The sequence below is a fragment of the Silurus meridionalis genome, chromosome 21 (genome assembly GCF_014805685.1).
Source record: "Silurus meridionalis isolate SWU-2019-XX chromosome 21, ASM1480568v1, whole genome shotgun sequence".
Taxonomy (NCBI): domain Eukaryota; kingdom Metazoa; phylum Chordata; class Actinopteri; order Siluriformes; family Siluridae; genus Silurus; species Silurus meridionalis.
The window spans coordinates 11,200,811-11,219,098 of NC_060904.1; the positions used below are offsets into that span (position 1 = coordinate 11,200,811).

Sequence of the window (18,288 nt, forward strand, 5' to 3'; positions counted from 1 at the left end):
CTTTACTTCGTCGACCACTAGCGAGAGTGGAGCATCCCACAGGGCGAGAGATACGCTCATCCCAGCTGCGTGTCCAACATTGTACGCCGCTGTCTGTGCTGTTGCGTGAAATGTTAAATATTTATAACATTGTACAATATTAAATGTACAATATTGTCGTGTCGCTATCGTCATCGTGCGATCGAAAAATCGTAAGTCGAACATTCGTAACTTGGGGACCGAGACCATCTGTATACTATAGTAAACTGACTTTTAGTAACTTCTTAGTATTTTTCAAGAACTTGAACAAAGAATATACCTTTTTATTATACCTATTTATAGTTTGGCCTAACTGCTGTTACGTCCAAATATTTGGGACAGTAGCAAATTATTGCATTATTCTGTAAACTGTATTTAGTTCAAATTATTAACAAGGAGTCAGTATCACTGAGCTATTACTTAACACTAAAACAGCAACAAGAAATAGATGGTGATGAGAAAAGTTCAAACCTTCCTGTGTTCTTTTCATTTTTTGTTTTCTGATCCACATACACACTCCAACCAGCATGGCCACAAACAGAAGAATGAATGTTGCCGAGGTAATTGTTACTTTGGTATAATTTTTTGTTTGCATCTGTGGGCTTTGTGTTGCAGAATTACCTTCACCTGCAAGTATAAAAAAAAATCAATATTTATTTTGATTATTTTAAACAGTGACAAAATAGTGATGATTAATAAGCACCTTGAACAGAAAGCTTAGGCTGCCTCAAGGAAGATGGATAGCTAAACACTATGTGGCTGATGCATTAGCTAGCCATGTGCATTTGAGTGTTTAATTAAGCCCTGACAATTTTTTCTCTTTTCTTCTGGTTCTGCCTTTTCTATCCAGCGCTGCTAAAAAAGAAACCTCATTGTTGCTTTTTTGTGGGTATTATAGTAGATTACTTTTTTGTAGATTTTAGAGTTTAGATACACTTTTTTGTAGATTACTTTAACTGTCTATTTTGGTTAGCAAAATAAGAATAAGTTTAGAAACTTTTATCAGGGATTAATTAATGCAGTTTAGCTAAAAGTGCATTGAGCACTAAAAAAGGTTACATGTAGGAATACAATTTTGCAGTATAAAATATCCATGATTGCAAACTTTACTACCTGCAAGGCTGCATTTTGTCTAAAATCTTCATTCACAGTATGGTTTGTACTACAGGTGCATTCATATTCTTTCACTAGTATGTAATAATAAAACAACATTAAAATAAATACGTTCTAAAAGTTACAGAGTCTAATGTAAATTAACCTACTTAACAGTCTTGATAAATAAAGTCCTAAAACCACAAAGAGCATTTGGAAAAAAAAAAAAAAAAAAAAAAAACAGTACAAAAAAATCTCAACACATAAAATAGGAAATATGCAGAAACAAACAAAAAAATGTTTTAAAAAATATTCATATATGTTTGGATGGGGCCTTACATGCTAATTGTATAAAACACCACGTGTGAAAGCAGATAGTAAAATTATTCAAATTTAAGTGGTTAATTTTTTTTACAATTAATTTTCAATTGGTGAAAAACATCTGGTAAAATTTTTTACAATTGTTTGAAACACACCTGTGCTGTTTTTGTTTTAACAACAAGTAATTGTTCAATTTGTGTAAATAAGCTGAAACCTGTCAGATTTGTATCTACCCTATTGGCGTTTTTCTTTCTGTTTACAATTCTCAATCTTTTTTTTCTGTCTGGCTAGTCTGATTATCTCTGACCCCTACAGCATTTCATGAATGACATGTCTCATGATTAGATTTTTAAACTGCTGGTGAGACAATAATTTTTATCATATATATTTTTGTTGTGATATATATCCTTTGTTTTTTAAATAAACTTTAGAGATACATTTCTATTTGACTTCTATGTCTTTGTATTTTAATTATCAATGTATGTGCACTGTCCAGGAAGTGTCTGACAGATTGAAGGCACCTATGAAATATTATATACAATTATTAAGTATTAAGTAATCAGAAAACATATTATAATAATAATTTGTAATATGTCTGGAAAAGAAATGACTGAGTGTTAATGTGCATGGCATCAAATTGTGCAAATACTGTCCACAAGCTTTGAATGATGTTGAAGGATTTTTTTAATAAGCATGGGAAAATTTACAAACATGTGAATTTACTTATTAAATAATTTTTGATGCCAGATAAGCTGGCATCATAAACAGTATTACTACAGTGTTTATTACTTAAGTACTTAGTCAGTACATGTACATTTTTTACGTTTTTTATTTGACCCACACTCGTACTTCTAATGCAAAACAGAAGTATAAGAATTTTCTAAGAATTCTGTGGACAGTAACCAAAACTAAGTAACTCAAATATGTGGTCATATTCAGTTAAAAATTAAGCTTTTTGAAACAAACCTTCGGCAGTGAGTTTAAATTGATAGCATAATGTGGAATTTGCATTTGCACACAGGAACCAATGGAAATCTGTAGAATCCACAGGACTTATAACCAGTGACCCATTCTTCATTGTTTTAGCTCTCTCACATAGTGGTTTCTGGGATCCGCTTGATATGCAAGCTCCACTTGAAGTGCAGCGAGTTATAGGAACAGTCAGACCTTCAATAGAGCCCCAGATTACCTCATCAAGAGGTGATTTGGCCAAAGGGCATTGAAGCATAAATGTTGAGTTCAGCACTGCTTTGAATGGACCAATGGTTTTGCATTCTAGGAAAAAATCACACAAAAAAACACAAAAAAGGAATTATAAGGTCATAATCAGATGCATGGGTCTCAGCAGAATGAACGTTTAAAAGAGTCCATAGAGGCAAGATCTATGAAAACTATGAATCTAAATTAAATACAATCATTTTTCCTCCTGAGAAACTTAATTTAACTTGCATTAATATTTTTTATGAATATTTTGCATCATCTTGTAAACCTGCTGTTTCGTTCTATGAGCTGAAATTAGACCACAGTGTCTAAACTCAGCAACTGAAGTCACATCAATAAAATGAGGACACATAAGGACACATAATAATCCATATCCTTCTCTCCCTGTCACCCCTCTTGTCTCTCTCTCTCTCTTTCTCTTTCTCTTTAGGTTGTGTTAAACATGCTCCTAAGTTACAGTGACCACTCTTTCTGCCTCTCTCCCCTCCTCGGCTTTGTCCACTTCATCCTGACCTGCATTTGGATAGTGTTCTCTTCGATTGGAGAACTGCACACCTCGACATCGTTTAGCTGTAATGAATAAACATTTGGTGTGACCCAGATGAGGATGGGTTCCCTCTTGAGTCTGGTTTCTTCCTTATGCCATCTTGGTGAGTTTTTCCTTGCCACAGTCGCCACCAGTTTGCTCTCCTGGTACAAACTTAGGCAGGTGTCTGGTTTAATTTAACATCCTTATGATAGCCGGGACACAAAGCTTTCAAGCAGAACATTTGCCAGAGCATCACAATGCATTTGCTAATTAGCCTTCTTCCCATAATGCACCCTGGTGCTGTCTCTTCCCCAGGGTGAAGATGTACAAGCAGTCCATATAATATAAATTCCACAAATAATAATAATCTTATTTGGATTACCTTCTGATTGGAAGAGGTAAATGGGCATTGTAATATGAATATTTGGATCATTCAGTGATTAGGTAGTGCACTGAAAAGTCCCTGCGCAATGCTGAGCTTGTTTCTCATGCAAAAAGAAAAAGTACAAAACAAACATTACTTTCATTATGTCTAAAATTGGTTATTTAAACACCACACTGCTATTTATGTGGACATTATCTAAATAAATATATATTTTTTTGAATCAATGAAAGACCTATCACTACCGGACACCCTGGATCCACTACACTGCTGAGGACAACAGACAACAGTCGTATGGGAGGACAAACACACCTCATCCTCCTTCACCCTCAGCACTGGAGCTCCTCAGGCTTGTGTTCTGAGCCCCCTGCTACACTCACTGTACACATATGACTGTTTGTCCACTTCCAACTCTACCACCATCATCAAGTTTGCTGATGACACTGTTGTAGTGGGCCTGATCTTCAACAATGACAAGAAGGCCTACCTACAGGAGATGAAAACCTGGGAGATGGTGCCAGGAAAAGAATCTTCCCCTAAACGTCAGCAAGACCAAGGAGTTAATAGAGGACTTAAGCACGAAGCAGGAGCAGTCATACCAACTGCTAAAGATTAACAGGACCCCATTGGAGAGAGTGGACAGTTTCCAGTGCCTAGGTGTTTACATCATGCAGAATCTGTCATGGTCCTGTCACATCAATACCCTGGTAAAAAAAAAACAAAAAAAACCCAGCAACATCTGTACTATATGAGACGCTTAGGGGACTTTAAACTACTGTCGCAGGTGCTAAGAACTTTCTACACCTGCACCATTGTAAACGTCCTGACAGGTGCCGTCAGCTGAGCGTACCATCTGCACTGAGCTTCCTGACCTGCAGGACATCTACAGCAAGCGGTGCCGGACCAGAGCCAGGAAGATTGTGAAGGATCTTTAGGCATCTCAACAATGGTCTCTTTTCTGTGTTGTATTCAGAGAAGCACTTTCGCTCCTTGAAGGCAAACAGTGAGAATGAGGAGGAGCTTCTTTCCGCAGGCCATTTGGAGTCTAAACCAAGAAACACCTAGCACCTAGCAACTGGACTTCTTTTTCTCACTCAAAATGCACACTGTCACCTTAACACTGGACTGTCACAGCAAAGTCTTAATTTAATTTTATATTTTTTATATAATTAACTTTTTCTTATTTCATGTTATAAAAATGACTGTTTACGGTCATAAAAAGCATTTCACTACATGTTCTCTATATGAATGTGTTTGTGACAAATACAATAAAATTTGACATTTTAATTATACTTATACACAAACTACAGTCATCCTGCTTTACCTGTTATCTCACTGTGAAGTTGAGGCTCTTCTGAAATGATATGAGAAACAGGGCAATGTAAAATACATCCACAAAATTATATACACATATGCATGCATTTAAACAGATGTATTATTATTATTGTTGTTATTATTATTATTATTATTATTATTATTATTATTATTATACTATTAAGACTGCAATCACACTGCATACAATAGTTTTTATTTGTGTAGAAACAAACCTTTTACAGTAATCTTTACTTCAAAACATTTAGACCAGGTGGTGTTTTTCACTGAGCATCGATACCAAACCCCATCTGTGTTCTTCACATGACTAATAATCAGTGATCCAGTTCCTTTTTGTATATCTGACACTGTTCTCATTTTACATAGAGGTTTCTGGTCTTTATTGTTATTGCCGTCGATGTTGCAGGAATAGGAACAGTTTTTTCCAGAAACAACCTTTTCTGCGCTTTCGCCTTCAAGAACTTCCCAAGTGACATCTGTGAACCCTGGTGTTAAAGGGCATTTAAGTGTAACTACTGAATTCAGCAGTGCCTCAACACTCTTCAGTTTTCTACACGCTAGGCACAAAAAAGAGACGTCAAAAACCACAGGGTAAATAATGTAGTTGGCGCATTTAAATACTCAATCAAATAAAAAAATATATATATTGCAATTATAGTGATATACATTTATGGAAACATGAAATGACATTAGTATCCTGCAAATCATTAAAACATTTCTGTGTAGAAAAATATTCAGCTCAGAATCAAAATAGACAACAAAAATATTATTATTTATATAAAATGATTATATAAAAATTATACTGACTATTCGGCTAGCCTGGATTTCCTGGACCTCGCATTTATAGCATTCTCCATCTGAGAGTCTCAAACTGACACACACATCACAATGCTTTATTCTCTCCAGACTGTTGCAGTGTTCTAATATATGAGCGTCTTTGCTTTTTTGGAGAAGTTAGAATTAGGATTATAAGTTAGTATAATCGCAGCAGGCTCATGTTCTGTACCGAGGCAGAATGCTGCTATAAGTATTTTTTTAGAAGCAGTATGCACCTTTATGTTTGAAAGTTTATGATTTGTTAGTAAAATTATATAATGCTGTCTTGTAGTCATTTGGACATGAAAAATTCTACATTGTAAAACATTTAGCTATGACACTAACATTAAGATATGACAATCTAACTATATCACTAGTTCTGTATGCACAGCCTGTAGTCAATTTCCTTGACTCTAAATACACCAGCAAAAGGTATAAAGATTCTGCTTAATTTTCAACCCTAACAGCGTTGTAATCAGTGGTTTGTTGATATTTGTTGAATCATAATTCCTCATTCCCATAAATATGAATATGAATCATATAGGAATCCCAGACTAGAACCAAGATGTAGGCATTAATAGAATATGTAAACATTCAGAATATAACACAAAGCAATAGCACTCAAACTTACGTTCGTGTTCTGCTGTGGTCACCATTAGGAGAAATATTGTTACATAGTAAGAATCAAACCAGCACGCCATCATTCAGCTTCTGTCAGTACAAGGCAGTTTCTGCAGTTATTAAGCCTTCCTCAAAGTAGATCACTTTCTGTGCGACTTCAGTTTTACTTCCTAGTTTGAAAGAGAAAAGGAAATACTCTTAATTTCCCAAATTCTGTAAAGACGTGCTTTTTTTATACAACATATCATTTCAGTTGTAATAATAAACAGTGTAAGTAAAATAATAATTGTTTATGGCAACATAAAAAAAAATATTTTATTACTTACTCAGCTGTTTGTTTTCTGCCTGTTTCAATTTTACTTGTACTGTGGCAGTGATATGCAGTGTGTGTGTGTGTGTGTGTGTGTGTGTGTGTGTGTGTGTGTGTGTATATATAGTCAATTCAAATCAGAAGCTTTTATTGTCAATTTAACCATATATAGTTAACACTGTACATGAAATGAATCAATGTTCCTCCAGAACCAGGGTACTACATACAACAACATAAAGCTCCATCACAGAAAACACAGAGCTAAGGACTAGTAAGTGTCCTGCCACATAAAGTGCATTGTGACACACAAGATAGTGCAAGATGAATACAGGACAGTGCAAGACAACACAAGACAGTGTAGGACAAATACGCAAGACACAAAAAAGCGCCGCCAGTAAACCTGTTGTATATTGCCAACTGCGGTGTGTGAAAGAGTACTAAGTACAGGAGTGAGCATTGTATATAAACAAAAATGTAAACAAAATGTTGTGCAAAAGAGAAATAGCAGCAGTCAAAAAGAGATGTGCAAAAACAGCATGTAAAACAGTTTGTAGTAATAAGGTGATGTAATTCGAATGGTGCTGAACACATGTATGCGTTCGACTCGAACAACGTTGTAATAAATGGTTTTTTGATATTTCATAATTCTTCATTTCATAAATATTAACTGATTTTGCCCTAATGTATTATAAATGTCGGTAAAATTCAACATTTAACCAGTGAAATAAATTAAATATCAAAAACTTTTTATTCTGCTTGATCTATCTTTCTTTCAATACCCCCCCTCCCTGCTTTATCATAGTCAATATGATAGTCAATTGTTTTTACTCATTTTTAATCTGACTGATAATCTACTATAATGCCTGATGAGGTTGGAGAATAAAAGACAAAAGATCTGAGACCATTCCTCTATAGAGAATTTCTCCAGATTTTTATTAACCAAACAGGATTTCTTTGGGGATCAGGTCAGGGGACTGGAATCCAATCATGGACTATTTTAAACGTTCTGGCAGAGGCATTAAGTGTTCATTTGATGTCTGTTGACACTTCATAGAATCCATGATGTCATGTATCTAAATGTACATACAGGTGCATCTCAATAAATTAGAATGTCGGTGAAAAGTTCATTTATTTCAGTAATTTAACTCAAATTGTGAAAATCATGTATTAACTAAATTTAATGCACATAGACTGAAGTAGTCTAAGTCTTTGTTTTCTTTTAATTGTGATGATTTTGGTTAACAGAAACCCGATTTAGCTTGACGAGCCTCTCAAGGCTGCAGTTCTCTCAGTTGGTTGTGCATCTTTTTCTTTCACACATTTTCCTTTCACTCAACTTTCTGTTAACATTCTTGGATACAGCACTTTGTGAACAGCCAGCTCTTTGGCAATAAATGTTTGTGGCTTACCCTCCTTGTGAAGGGTGTCAATGATTGTCTTCTGGACAACTGTCAGATCAGCAGTCTTCCCCATGATTGTGTAGCCTAGTGAACCAACCTGAGAGACCATTTTGAAGGCTCAGGAAACATTTGCAGGAGTTTTGAGTTGACTGAGTTGCCACATAACAGACACATAACAGCAATATTTCTTGGACTTAGCCATTGACAAAATGAATTTGGCCTGTTAAATAAAAATGTTAGCCCTTTTTGCCATGGTTGAACAATATGGTTGAACCTGTTACTAACCTGCTACTGAGACACTTTGCCAGAACCATTTTAGTGTAAGAAATGATTTTGAGGACAACGATGATCATAATAAATAGTTTATAACCGCATAGCAGTGACAAAATTTAAGAAGTACTTTGGGTTCCTCAGAGTCAAAAAGAATGCAGAACAAACTCCGCTCATTGTATACTGTTCTTCCCTATGAAGTGTAAAGAGGATTTTGCCTTTTAATGTAAATTAAGTGTAGGAAATGAGTAAAGAAACACATGGGTAATACCACTAGAGAGCCGGAGGTCGGCAGGTGGTAGTCACCAGTATTTATACCCCCAGCAAGTCGGGTTTGGGTATAGTTAAAATGATAATTATGGTTTAAATGGTATTGTGGACAATCACCTTTTGGTTAGAGATTGTCCTTGATGGCTTGCTGCCTCTCCCAGATTAATTAAATTAATATTATGATTGAGATTTATCCCACTGAAATTCTACATCAAGCTACATAACTACTTTTGTGTAATGTATGGAATGTATGTAAAATGCATGGAATCCGGTTTGAGGCAGTCTCTAAATTCATACATTAGCCAAAGGTGCCAATATTAGTTGAGGGCATTGTATTAATTGATGAGGCCAATAAATAAATAATTAAACTTTTTTGGAAAAAATAAAAACTTAATTTATCATTTAATTCCACTGTCCTCCTAGTAGGTCTACCAGTATTCAGGTTATAAACATATTTACTCATGTTCCTTTCCTAGCACCTGTTACATAAGTCCTGAGTGACAATGGAAGAGCTGCTACTGCTGTCCTGCAGAACTGTACCCCACAATGACTGTTTTGCATTTGCTGCCAATTTTGTGAAAGGAAAAAAAAAAAAGCTCAATGAATGACATCTGGATGTTTGAATCTTTTTATTTAGAATCTCTCTCTCTCTCTCTCTCTCTCTCTTGATATATATACATGTAATACACATGGTGCCATTTACAATAGCTAATAATAATTATTTGTAAATTAGCGTTTAACAATATCTGTATTAAAAATAACCTTTAGGCTAAAAAACCCCACTTGACACAGTTTAAACACAGTTCAAATAAAATGCCATTTTCTCTCACACTCATGAAAATGAAAATGAAAATATGCCATAAACATAACAAAACAATATAAAGTGTTAATTCACATCCATTCAGTTTTGTCTTCTATGTAAACATTTACTTTGGCAAACAATTTGTTCTAATGCACACATATGGAGCAATCGACTACTTATAATGGCGAATTTTGGACTTTTCACTTTTAAAGAGAATTGAAAAGCAGCAAAGGCCTTGGGTTCTTTCTGTTTTAATGTTCATGTACTGTGGCTTTCAAAGGATTGCAAAGTAATATGTCAAATATCACACTCAACACTGAATTAAATGCTTAAGGCTTCAATTTTTTTTTCTAATAAATTAGTTTAATAATAAGATCATTTTTAGAATTCTTGTTTCTTTTTTACCTCTCTGGATCGCTAGCAAATAAATATCTCTCGGAGATCAGCTTATCAGTGGCAGTCCAAGTAGAAGTCATTAGCAATCACTAATTCTACGCTTGAGGACACATTAAATATTCTCATGTGAAGCCAATGCTTAGTGCCTTGTTTTTCACCATTTTGAATTTACAGACAAAGACTTGGATGTAAGCAGGGTCTGCATGGTAATGATAAGTTTTGGTGATACTTGGGGCCGGTTCAGCTGACATGACAACTTTTGGCTGGAAGAGTGAGGAAGGGGAGAAATACTGCGACACACAAGTTACATAATCCATCAACCATCGGTACTGCTGTTCAGATAAGCGTTCACGAACACCATCACCCTGAGTGATAAATTTAAAAAAATTAATAAAGCAAAAATTGAAATGAAATTTTAAAATGTGTGAGCCAGTCAGAAATAAAGGAAAAAAACTCACCTCACTGTTTCTGGTTACTCGTCTCTGCTGCAGAGTCAGTGTGAGTTTTTCTGGGTTGTGTGCATCCTGTTGGCATTGTACCTCGGTAATGGGAAAAGCCTGCTGTTGTGTGTCTTCGCACACACTCACAATAAAAAGCACATCCCCACCTAAGAGCAAACAGCCTGCATGCTCCTGCCCTGAACTACTCATCATACACACGCACAGTGCCATGTGTACTTCCTGCCCCACAGACTGCATCATCTTCCTGTAATAAAACACAAACAGACAGTAAATGGACCAAATATAGAATGTGTATAATCAAGGATAAAAGCAGGATTATCCATTTTATAGTTTGAGACAGTTTTTAGGACAAAAATGTATTTGGTCAAACTCAGAAGTACATGTGCATTTTAATGGCTACATCTGTACCACTAAAGGATGATCTTGGCACAACTAGTTTTCACTCTAAGGATTTATTATTAGGTTAATAAGAAGGGCTGGTTTTGTAGCACAACTATATGAAAATATCCATTTCTACATTTCCATTTTAAAAAGAAAACGCAAAACCAGCAAAACAATTTCATCAGAGGGTACAAGTGTGTTGTTTTCCATTCTAATGTGCACATGAATCCATTCAGTTCCAAAAAATTTAAATCTATACTTTAAATTTATAAATCTGTTTTGTCCTGGGGATGCTAAAATGATTGAATGATGGTGTCATCTGAAAGCTACTGGAGCCCCTTATACTTTTAGGCTCTCAATAAGTACACAAAATTTTCAGTTCGTAGCAACAGGCATTTTTTTTTCAAATGCAAAACATAATGAGGTGTGAATACATTTCTAAACTGACTAGTTTTCCATAAAAACATTTTACAGTACTACGATTTCTCTCTCTGTACTGTGTATGTGTGTGTTTGTGTGTGCGTGCGCGCGCATTACCAAACATATTTGAGATGACTATTGCGTCCATCTGCTGATTTCAACTTTGAAGGCATGTACTGCTGCTTTGGCAAGTGCCAAAGTCCTGCACCATGCAGAATACCTGCAAATACATCAATTTATTAAGATGTGGGACTAAATATATAGTATATGTACTTGACAAACATCTGAAATGAATTTACCACATTGCAATGCCACCTCACTATGTCTATAAAACCTATGTAGTACTTTAAACATAAGAAAAAATCACACACACCATATCCTGTCTGTGACACAAGCTCAGCAGCACCTCCGATTGGTTTGGTAAAAACTCCGACAATGCCTTTCCCCACTCCAGAGATGACACCACGGGCTGTACTGGCTGCTGTGCTATGACCTTCTACAGACCTTGTAAATGTTTGCATTGGCTGATCCACGATACCCGCTATTGCTCCTATAAGCACACAAACAGATGGATATACTGAAATGCAAACAGACATACCAATGTAGTTAAACTAGAGTGAAAGAGAGTGTGAATTTGCTGGTATTATGAAGACTGACCCAGCAAGCTGAGTCCCAGGCAGGAAAGGCCTTGGCGCAGGCCATGACCCAGAGTCTCTGGAAGCTGCCTTCTCCACTCCTCTTGGCGCATGTAATATTCCTCATCTAAAGACAGTCTATCCATGTTCCGTGCTAGACTCGTGGCCAAGTTAGTAATGGATGTCAGAGTGCCTATACACGAACAGGTGTGCAGAGAGGGTTTAAAAACATGCAATTTGGCTTTGTTTTTCTTTTTTCGGCTTAAGGCTTCTCAGTTTAATTACCAATTTATTTTATAATATTTTTGAATACTTTTGAATGTGCTCAACTTGTGCTTATAGTATTTAAAAAGAACTTGCATAATTGCAAGCAAAAAATGTGAAACTGATATTACCCTTCGAAATGTGCCTGACAAATGAGCTTGTTCCACGAGACACACCAGTAACAAAGGCTCCAGGACCTCGTGTTAATCCCTCATATGGCAACCGGAAAAAATCAGCCACTCCATTTCCAATACTGCGCACCAGGCTTGCAGGACTGCCCAGGATATCCAAAGAACCCACAACCCAACCTACACAAATAGCCACAAAATAAATCACACACACACACACACACATACACACACGCACACACGCGCACACACACAGCATATCAGCCAACTGCAGAAATTAACTTTCTTGCTTGCTAGAGATTAAAATGATCAAGCTTGATGTGTACATAAAAATTGTAACAGGATGAGCAACGCACCTGCTCTGAAAAGAGTTCCAGCAGCATAATGCAAAGTAAGTGCATGAATCAGTTGGCGTGGTGTGGTAAAAAGTGGCCCTCTTTCAAAAATGGAGAAGGAAAGCGGTGTGTGGTCAGAGGCAATATATAGCTTCAAAGAAGCATGTATACTGATCAGTAGACTGACTGGCTCAATTAGCAGTCGCTGAAGTTGCACAGGGTAAACAAGGGTAAACATTGACTGGTAAACCTGAGCAGGAATAATTCCACTTCCTCCTGATACACTCTTGTTTCCAGAAGTGGAAGCAGGTACGTAGGTGTGAAATAGTGTTTTCAGGTAGTATATGAAGGTGTCCTCCAGATAGATGCGGGCTGGTTTAAGTTTGAAGCTGACCTGTTCTAGGCCATACCCATTGCTGGACAGTGTGAGGCCCACACATAAGAAGCACGTCTTGCGTAACTCTTCCAAAGTCTCAGGATTTATGATCAAGTCCTTATCACCCACCCAAGAATCTGTGTCTAATATCTGCTCCTGACACAGCAGAACAGGGAAATGAAAACTGGAGCAGCTGTAAAGCTGGTTGTCGACCTGCAGGCTGCCACACAATACCTGCACATGGTGACCTTGAGAGGTGGGTTTGTCATGCAAAGTGGGCTCTGGTAAAGGCAGCACTACCAGAACCTTGGACATGGTTAAACGCAAGAGCTCCACCGAGCCACTTGGACTCGTGATGTCATCACAAAGCACTATGCTAACCTCACTTAGATTAGCACGGCAGGACAACATCTGATTACACACCCTGTCAGAAACAGACAGAAAAAAGCAAAAGGGAAAAATAATACAGCATAAATTGTTGATACAAAGACAATATGAAAGAAAGGAAGACACTCAGACACTCAATAATCTCTCAAAATCTAATCATATTGTCTTGTATGATGTTTGAGTGTGTAACGTTTGTGAAAACTAGCTAGCTATGTATTTCTATACTTTTGTCCTATGAGGTTTTTTAACAACAATGGCATTAAAGTACTGAGTATATACAGTGGTACCTTGACCTACGAGTGAATTGATGTACGAGTTTTTCGAGGTATGAATCGTCACTCGGTCGATTGTTTGCTTTGTTACGCGAGCAAAAAATTTAGGTACAAGCTTGAGACGCCTCTGCTAGATGGTGTAGTGAGCAGTGACGCCACAGCATCCCCCAGCCTCCAACACGCTCTTTAGTTCTTTTCATGTGTTCACCTTGTAGAGTAAACACTGTGATTCGTTGTGCTCGCGGTTTCTTGCTTTGTGAGAGTTCCTTCTTCTAACTTTCTTGTAACCATGTCTCCCAAGAAAGTGAGTTTTAGTGACAATGCTGAGAAGAGGAGGATGATGTCCATTGAATTAAAGCGTGAAATTATCGAGAAACATGAACAAGGTTTACGAGTAAAGGACTTGGCCAGGCAGTACGAACGTACGAAGTTAGTTCCAAGGTAGAAAGCGAAGACTGTGACAAAAACTAAGATTAAATATATAAGGAAAAAAAAAAAAAAAACCTTCCATCCTCCTCCGCCTATCTCCTCTACCCTCTATCTCCACCAGCATCTTAGTTAGCTTAAGTCATCTCATCTCCAAGGTAAGTACACTGTACAAAACCTTATTATATCTTTACATACTCTTTCTATTATGTTTTTATACAATATTTGTTATTTGGAAATGTATTTTCCTTATTTAAAAAAATGAAACAATAAAAATGGGGTGACATTTTGAGGGTTGGAACGGATTGTGAACCTGTGATGTCTAGTGATCTCAGCATCATCACTGCTCTCCGGTGCAAGGGTCAGGATAATTGTGCCACTCTGATAAGCTACAGTGACATATAAACAGCCAAAACCAGGCAAGGCTGTTACCTAGAGAATACAGAAAACATAAACACACACATTTACCTTAGTATTCTTCTAAAGACCTCCAATTCATACAATTTGTAGTAGATTCCTTTGCAATGCTACACCTAAGATAAACCATAATAGACCACAGACACCCTATAGACATAGCAACTCAACTGTCACATATGTTGGTGAGAGGTGATGGTTTAAGCTTTTTTACAGCCACAGGAATCTTGCAGTAGATAAGACAACAATGAACACCCAACCTGGTTTCTGAATTCTAGTGTCCATTTTGTCCAATTAGTGTCCAGGACAATATTGCTATTTAAGCCCTGATAATTGAGATCCTTTTCTTGCTTATATCACAGCTTTGTTTAGTTTGGGGAGATGCATTTTTTAGTTTGATTAACTAAGACCAAAGACTGACCTATCTAAAAACTTCCTTTTAGTGATGTACTTTTAGCAGTGTGTTTTGCTATTTTGCTGTGTTGCATAATGAAGTTTCTCCCAATGAGATTGGATGCATTTCTCTGTAAATTGGAAGTCCAAATGTTTCTGTGTTGCATTATTTCAGCTGCTAGTACAAAACTTTACTAATAAACATATTATAACCTCTGTCAAAGTGCACATTACATGCCTTTTAAAATCTTACAATCCCTGTCCCTTTCACACTACATGGATTTAACTGCTAATGTGTCGATATAGTGGTGTGTACACTACACTACCATTCCCCTATGTAGATCCTTGCAGAAGTGCACATGTTTACCAAATCCCGCTTTCACAAAAAACAAATAAGGGCTGTATCATTAGACCTTGTCACTATTTTGTATGAAAAACAAATAGACATGTAAAGGGAAACGTGGAAGAATAATGGCTGGGGAATCAGTGTTTAAATCAGATTTAATGAATGCACAAGTGGAAGTTATTGGATATCACTGCATGAGCAAACAGATGTGATCTGGAGGCATAGACTGGTACAGACTACAATAAATGTGTTGGTACCCTTCAAGCTAATGAGTAAAAATAAACTTTGCATAAAATTAATATAGCACATAGTTTTAATTGTTTGGGATGGTAGTGATGGAATTACTAAGCTTTGCCTTATTTAAAGAGAAATTCATTCTCTTTAAACAAAGGTTTAAAATGCATAAATGGAAGAATTGATTAATTATATAATCAGCATATCAGCAAAAGATTTACATAATATATTCTCTGAATGACTATACAGTATAATAACCAATGTGATTCGAAATGGGTTTCAATTTGAGGCATCAAGAAAATAATAAACAGCTATTTGTTCATAGCATTAACATTGGCGTCTATGGCAATAAGCCAATGCCTCTATCAAAACCAATTTAAATCAAATTGCTCTGAATCATGTCTCGGTCAGTAAATACAATCTGATACTGGTTCAATAGGTCATGCATAAAGAATACTATCAATTAAAAAAAAATCTGTTTGGAGGGTTAATGTAATAAGAAAATCACACAACAACAAAAAATTAATTTTGTGCTATTTTAACTAATAATATATAGCAAGACAAACACAGCTCTGAACCAGTGAGCAGCAGCATGCTATTACTAAAATTAACATGGTTTAGTACCTGTGTGCCAGGGCTGTTCATGTCAATTTCATCAGTCCATTTGGGTGCAGTGGGCGTGGCCATAGGGCTAGGTGAATCAGAAGCAATGCTGAGCACAATTGTGGGCAAAGTATCTCTCTGTCTGCATTCCGGAAATGTGGAGGAATGGTAGTACAGTTCATGGTGTACAGAGCACATAGGAGGCAGAGTGCAACAGAGCACCTCTGCCCTAGCAGGCTCTGCTAAACACAACATGTGCACACACACACATACACACACACACACACACACACACACACACACACACACACACACACACACACACACACACATTATGCATTTAAAAAATCTTTAAGGCAGAAGTCTATTTATGATGACTTTTTGGAAGAATCATGTGTATGTTTATTAAGGGTGCATTGTCTATTTCCAACAAGTATATTTAACAAACAATACCCTTGAGGTTTTCCTTCAGCAGCAGGGCTCTTGGACAACGATTATGGATGAGCATACGGGGACATGGGTCCTCACTCACAGCTATATAGTTGATCCCCAAATGCTCCAGATGTGTCACAACTAGGGCCCTAAAACAGATGCACATAAACACTAAGCTGGGTACTGATCAATATTATCACATGAGATCCTTAATTCTAGGTTTTAAAAAAAGATAAAAAGGTATAAATTCTGTGCTTTCATGAATGGTATGACCCACCTGGTGGTGAGGGAGTTGTCAGCATCCTGCTGTATGGGCACAGCCATACTTCGTCTGGGTAAATCAGATCTCACAGAGACTGGCAAGCTCCATAATTTCTCATCCTGCTTGGACTCGGTCATACAGCTGAGAAGAATTCGCTTTTGGGCTAGCAGAGGTGCATGCTCTTCTGAGGAACTCTCTTTCAACACATCCCAGCAAGGCACTGCACACTTCGAAGGGCTGCCAGCCTCTGAACCAGGGCCTATTGTCCACACACTTGTGTGTGAGGGACTATATGGCTAGAGTGTGAATGGGGTGCAATACATTAAGATTGTTGACTGTGGGAAATACCTGTTCATTTAAAAAAAAAAAAAAAAAAAGGTAGGTGTGTGCTTTACCTGGTCAGGAGCAGAAACTGGATGTTCAGACAGCAATGCTTTGTAATTAATTGTATGCTTTGTGTTGTTCACCAGAATAGTTTTATCCTCAATCTGTAAGATCTGAATGCCATACCTCACTGAAGAGGACACACAGAACTGGCACAGCTGTTTCAGGGATTAAGGAGAAACAGAAGGTTTGATTCATGTTACTTGACATTGGCTAAAATCTCAGTAGGTGTATTGCTGACTATACATTGGCTGTGATATACATACTGTGATGCATTCCTAAAGTTACATAAAAAAAGTTAATATAAGTTGTAAAAAAAAAAAAAATGTACAAACACCTAGTCTTTTTTCGCTGAGACGCATGTTCCTAGTGTTTATATGCAACAAAATAGGTAGAAGGCAAAAACACATATGAATTGGAACATGAAGGACTGATAGAAATCTGTGGACAAATTAGTCCAAATGTGACATTTTTGGCTCTAACAGAAGCATAAAATGAAAAACAAACAAAAAAAAGTTACCAGACTGTCTCAAATATTTACAGTTAAACCTGGAGGTGGAAGTTTATTGGTTTGGGGTTGTTTTGGAGCAGGTAAGGTTGGAGATTTATTCCGGGTCAAAGGAATGCTGTAGCAACATGGCTACGATTCCACACTTCAGCGGCATGCAATTTTATCTGGACACCGTCTAATTGGAATTCACCATACAATAAGACAATGTCCTAAAGAATATGTGTAAGCATTATTTAGAAAACTAACATTCAGCTGGAATGTTATCTATCATGGAATAGCCTGTCCAGTCACAGGACTGAAATTCTATTGAACTGCCCTGGGACAAACTGGATCGCTAGGTCAGGAACTAATATACAACTAGCAAAAAATCTCCTCTGGCAAGTTTTACAAGAGGGAGGGCAACGTATTTCAACTGATTGCATGCCAAGAGGTTTTAAAGCTGTTATTCATGCTAAGGATTAATTTTTCAATGAAAAGAAAGTTGCATGTCTGTATATTAAAAAAAAAAAAACTTAGGTTAAAAAAGTGCTCTTCGCATAAGAAAGATTGCTAATTTACCGGTAATCAAATTTAATCTGCCACACAATGTGACCGGATTTGTATTGGCTTTACCGCATGTGTATACACATTTGTCAGATTGTCACACTGAAATGTTTTCTGCACCACTCTCTGGCCAGCTGTGTCTAACCAGGAAGATTTTATGATTCCTTAATGTGATTAATTCTCAACTGTTGCATGTAAGGTACGATACGATTTTGAAGAGAAAGGTGATACATCATTAAAGATTATTATTAATCACAGATATGTGACATAGCATTACTAATATGGATTAAATAAATTGTCT

General features: G+C 36.8%; 2 protein-coding genes across 8 annotated transcripts in view; both read right to left on the bottom strand.

The window, feature by feature from the left end:
- LOC124375500 overlaps positions 1-6,761 on the bottom strand; it is a 9,074-nt gene extending 2,313 nt beyond the window's left edge. For 2 of the 7 annotated variants that reach the window (XR_006923698.1, XM_046833909.1), the window contains exons 1-7: positions 6,659-6,761; positions 6,343-6,502; positions 5,111-5,452; positions 4,888-4,917; positions 2,398-2,706; positions 490-645; positions 1-98 (exon numbers count right to left, since the gene is read on the bottom strand). The exon at positions 1-98 is cut by the window's left edge and continues 5 nt beyond it. Coding sequence is in view for 6 of the 7 variants with exons in the window: in XM_046833909.1 (XP_046689865.1) it covers positions 1-98; positions 490-645; positions 2,398-2,706; positions 4,888-4,917; positions 5,111-5,452; positions 6,343-6,415 (1,008 nt within the window). In the remaining variant the exon portion in view is untranslated. Of the gene's footprint in view, positions 99-489; positions 646-2,397; positions 2,707-4,887; positions 4,918-5,110; positions 5,453-5,702; positions 5,767-6,342; positions 6,503-6,658 lie in introns of those variants that run through there. The other 5 variants (XM_046833910.1, XM_046833908.1, XM_046833911.1 and 2 more) reach the window with 4 other exon arrangements.
- Positions 6,762-9,434: 2,673 nt separating this feature from the next.
- Positions 9,435-18,288, bottom strand: part of LOC124375501 (vacuolar protein sorting-associated protein 13B-like) — a 95,866-nt gene continuing 87,012 nt past the window's right edge. Inside the window, 12 exon segments of the mRNA XM_046833914.1 lie at positions 9,435-10,145; positions 10,239-10,485; positions 11,160-11,262; positions 11,416-11,592; positions 11,700-11,870; positions 12,073-12,249; positions 12,426-13,204; positions 14,179-14,297; positions 15,877-16,094; positions 16,309-16,436; positions 16,565-16,845; positions 16,945-17,091. Coding sequence (XP_046689870.1) covers positions 9,903-10,145; positions 10,239-10,485; positions 11,160-11,262; positions 11,416-11,592; positions 11,700-11,870; positions 12,073-12,249; positions 12,426-13,204; positions 14,179-14,297; positions 15,877-16,094; positions 16,309-16,436; positions 16,565-16,845; positions 16,945-17,091 — 2,790 coding nt within the window. The 3' untranslated portion in view covers positions 9,435-9,902.